The 4,032-nt window shown below is 50.4% G+C and overlaps 1 protein-coding gene across 1 annotated transcript in view; it reads left to right on the forward strand.

Moving 5' to 3' along the window:
• The window catches only part of SLC9A6 (solute carrier family 9 member A6), a 15,377-nt gene extending 11,552 nt beyond the window's left edge, over positions 1-3,825 (forward strand). The window contains exons 11-15 of the mRNA XM_010175826.2: positions 207-360; positions 540-570; positions 1,817-1,896; positions 2,538-2,643; positions 3,360-3,825. Of these exons, the coding sequence (XP_010174128.2) occupies positions 207-360; positions 540-570; positions 1,817-1,896; positions 2,538-2,643; positions 3,360-3,635 (647 nt within the window). The 3' untranslated portion in view covers positions 3,636-3,825. The remainder of the gene's footprint in view (positions 1-206; positions 361-539; positions 571-1,816; positions 1,897-2,537; positions 2,644-3,359) is intronic.
• Positions 3,826-4,032: the final 207 nt, after the last annotated feature.

The following is a 4,032-nucleotide window of genomic DNA, read 5'->3' on the forward strand; positions in this document are numbered from 1 at the left end:
GAGTAGCAATAACCCCAGCTTTCACAGCATACACTTAAGCTTAAATCATCACTGTTAAAGCACTGTGATCTCTTCCAGTGGTGGATGTCCCATCAGAGGGACAGGACCACCCATGAGATGTCAACCCTGGGTGGGGAAGCCTGCGGTGGGAGCAGCCACTTGTGCCGTGGGCTAACACAGCTCCTCTGCCATCCCTTCCCTGGCAGGGCTGCGAGGAGCCATGGCGTTTGCCTTGGCCATCCGCGACACGGCCACGTACGCCCGGCAGATGATGTTCAGCACAACGCTCCTCATCGTCTTCTTTACGGTGTGGGTTTTCGGTGGGGGCACCACAGCTATGCTGTCCTGCCTCAATATCCGGTGAGTGCGGCGTGCCTGGGCTCTTCAGGCACAACGTGTCCTCTCCCTTGTCCCATGCTTGCGTTAAGCTGCTCGGTTTTAAGAGGGAAGAGGAAGATCTCATCCTTCCCCCCTGGACTGTGGCATGTGCCTGCCTGGCATTGCTTGTGCTCACCCTGTGCTTGTTTTCTCCTCCACAGAGTTGGTGTGGACGCGGATCAGGAGAACGTGGTGAGTGTGGTGCTCCTGGGCTGCCCCTGCAGAGGAATTTGCACTGTGCCCATCGGTGCAGGGTTTACATGAGACCCTGTGAATGTCTTGTCTGTCCTCCGCTCCCTTCCAGCTGTAGGAGAGTTTTTAGGTCCTCTGGTGAAAGAGTTTGCAGTCAGTGGGAGTCATGGCTTTTCTGTGCTCTCTGTGGTTATAATGAGGGTTGCTTTTATTCGGGTGGAAAGAAGGGCATAGACATAACACTGGACTGTTTAGTCAGTCCATATTGCTGCTGCAATAGATTCAGTCTCTCCCTTGCTGGGTTTGAAATAAATACCAAAATGTACATGACATGGAGGCTTTCTCCCCGATCCCAGCATCCAGAGCAGTACAGAAATGCCATTTACTGACTCATTTTATGTTGCATCTTCTGTCCCACTTTTGCCCATGGGTACCCTCAACCTCTCTTTTGCCCCCACGTTTCCTGTGGGTAGTTAATGTGGCAGCTCAGGAACCACTGACTGTGCTGAGATAAATGCTGGAGCCCTGCGGCGTCAGGAGTTTCCTGCCTGGTAGCCCTGAGCTGTCTTGCTCATGTGTCTGCAGCCCGGTCATGCTGTGGCTGTGGCTCTACTTGATTTCAGTGTGGGTTCTGCACCTTGGAGGTTAATTTTTTTCAGAGCTATTTATTTATTGGGCTGTTCACCTCCTGGAGTGAAAGCATCAAATACTAAAGGCAGCCCAGAGCCATAGATCACATATTTCTGTGAAATATGTAATTTTATTCATAGTCCCCTCCAAACAGTTTTATATTTTTTCTCTGATGAAAAGGAAGCCAGGAGTCCCCATAACACACGACTATTTGCATTCAAAAATCTCAGGCAAGATTTGATGGAGGTTGGACCTGTCAGTCACTATTAAATGTGATGTCTGGATGCAGCTGCTGGCTCTGAGGCACTTTAAAACCTTGGGGCCAGAAACTGGAAGGTTCTAGCAGAAAAATGGTAATTTTGTGCTTTGATACCACCTCGCTGAGGCTGTTGTATGCTGCTAAATGCAGAGTGTGGTGCTGGAAGCACCTTCATCCTGTTGTGTGAAGGTCCTTAAACTCGCTGCAACCCAAAGGTTTCTTCTGAAGAGGCAGTGGGAAGGTGTGTGTCTTCTTACATCTCCCTGGGGATAACCTGGTGCCCCGTGAGGGCTCCTGGCCCTGATCCAGGTCGTGGCATGTTGCCCTGCTGCTATTTAATGATTTGCTCTCCCACAGGGTGTCCCGGAGAGCGAGAGGAGGAGTACGAAGGCAGAAAGCGCCTGGCTCTTCCGCATGTGGTACAACTTTGATCACAAGTATCCTTGAGTGGCGGTCGGTGCGTGCCGTGCCAAATCCCATCTGCCCCTGCAACTGCGTTGCCTCAGAGTGTGACTCCACGCTTAGCAGAGGAGCCAGTGTTTGCTTTCCCATCACACTGGCTGAGTTTTGATTTGTACCTCTTCGTGTCTGTGGCTGTGAGAAATGACCATTTTCACCCACCATTAACTGGGAATGCAGCAGTAGCTCAGTTCCAAGCTGGGCTGGCCAAGGCTGGAAGCCCAGGAGGTCCTTGATCCCTGTAGCAGGTGGGCAGGAAGGGCAGAACGTCTTCTCATTTGTAGCCCTCTTGCTAAATCCGTGCCTCTCCTCCCTTGCAAATGCTTTGCCATGAATTAGCGGAGGAGCCATTTGCCAGGCTGAGAGGCACAGGGTGATGGGACAAGTGATGCTGATAAACCTTTTCTTAGAGGACTGTGTCCTGGTCCACTCATGTCCTGCTGTGTGTGTTTGCATTCACATTGCTCATCCCTGTAATTTTGGTGCTTCCAGGGACTTGTGTTTCTTTCCTTCCTGTGATTTCCTCAAGAGATGGAGTCCCTCAATGCTGCCTCTACATCCCACCCCTCGACATACCAATATTGCCCTACTCCTCCTTCTTCCTTAACCCTCTCTGTAGCTATCTAAAACCTCTGCTGACACACAGCGGTCCTCCTCTGACGACCACGCTCCCTGGGTGCTGTGGGCCTATTGCCCGGTGCCTGACGAGTCCGCAGGCGTACGAAGTGAGTCCATTGATGTCCTTTCTGTCTCAGTGTTGGAGGAGTTTGACATGCTCATGTTTCTGCTTAGCTTTTTGGATGCTGCTCTGTGGCATCAAGCTGGGAGCCTGGGGGAAGATCAGATACTAGGGTTGATGGATGAGCTCATTCCTGTGAGCATTTTGCTTTTCCAGCTGACTGTTTGGTTATGAAGGGATCTGTGGTGTATTCATGGTGGTTCCTCAGTAACTGGCTCAGTGAAGCTGGCATGGCTGCCCTTCCCCAGGCCCAGCTGGGAGTGGGAGGACAGGCCATTTCATAGAATCACAGAATGGTTTAGGTTGGAAGGGACCTTTAAAGGTCATCTAGTCCAACCCCCCTGCAATGAGCAGGGACATCTTCAACCAGATCAGGTTGCTCAGAGCCCTGTCCAGCCTGACCTTGAATGTTTCCAGGGATGGGGCTTCTACCACGTCTCTGGGAAACTTGGGCCACTGTTTCATCACCCTCATCGTAAAAAGTCGCCAAGAGAGCCCTTTTAGGCAGTCTGCAGAGAAACTGGTGTGTTGTGTGAGTTTCCTGGGCTCAGAGATGTGTGTGTGGCACATCTGGTTATGGTCATGGTGCAGGAGAGTCTGTGATTCCGTGCCTTTATCTCGCTTGTTCACCACCACCGTGCAATTGCACACGTAGCTATTCAGCAAGACTTAAACAGCACTTTCCTCCTGTTTATTGCCCAGAATCAAGAGCAGCTGAAGGACGATGACTCTGACCTCATTTTGAATGACGGGGACATCAGCCTGACCTATGGGGATTCCACCGTCAACACCGACTCTGTTGCATCCAGCGGCACGTCGCGGCGCTTCGTGGGGAACAGCTCCGAAGACGCGCTCGATCGGGAGCTGGCTTTTGGGGACCATGAACTCGTAATCCGGGGAACGCGCCTGGTGCTTCCCATGGACGATTCGGAACCACCGTCAAATGTCCTGGATAACGCAAGACATGGTCCAGCATAAGGTGGTTTTTTTTTGGTTTAATTGACAGTAATATTTGCATATATGATCAAGAAATATGTACTACCTAAAGTCTAATGCATGTCTCAAAATGTCTAAGCTGTATAAATATTATTTATATGGTGTCAGAAGAATATAAGTATTCTCTGCCAAGCACTTGTAAAGAACAAGCTGCAAATTTAAGTTAAAAACTGTGTTGACTGCACTGTGTAGGGTGGAAATGTTTTAGCGTAAGAGTCTTTTGCACACAGTGAGCTTCTTTAATGTGTGATTTGACAAAGGGTTTAAGTTCCCAGCAGGGTAAGTAAAGGAGCTGACTCCCTGTTCATGCTTTGAGCATGGGAGAGGAGGGTAGGGAGGTGCTGGCGAGCAGTGGAAATCACTTTCTATTCAGATGAGG

Source organism: Antrostomus carolinensis, unplaced genomic scaffold, assembly GCF_000700745.2.
Source record: "Antrostomus carolinensis isolate BGI_N321 unplaced genomic scaffold, ASM70074v2 scaffold15659, whole genome shotgun sequence".
In the NCBI taxonomy this organism is placed as follows: Eukaryota; Metazoa; Chordata; class Aves; order Caprimulgiformes; family Caprimulgidae; genus Antrostomus; species Antrostomus carolinensis.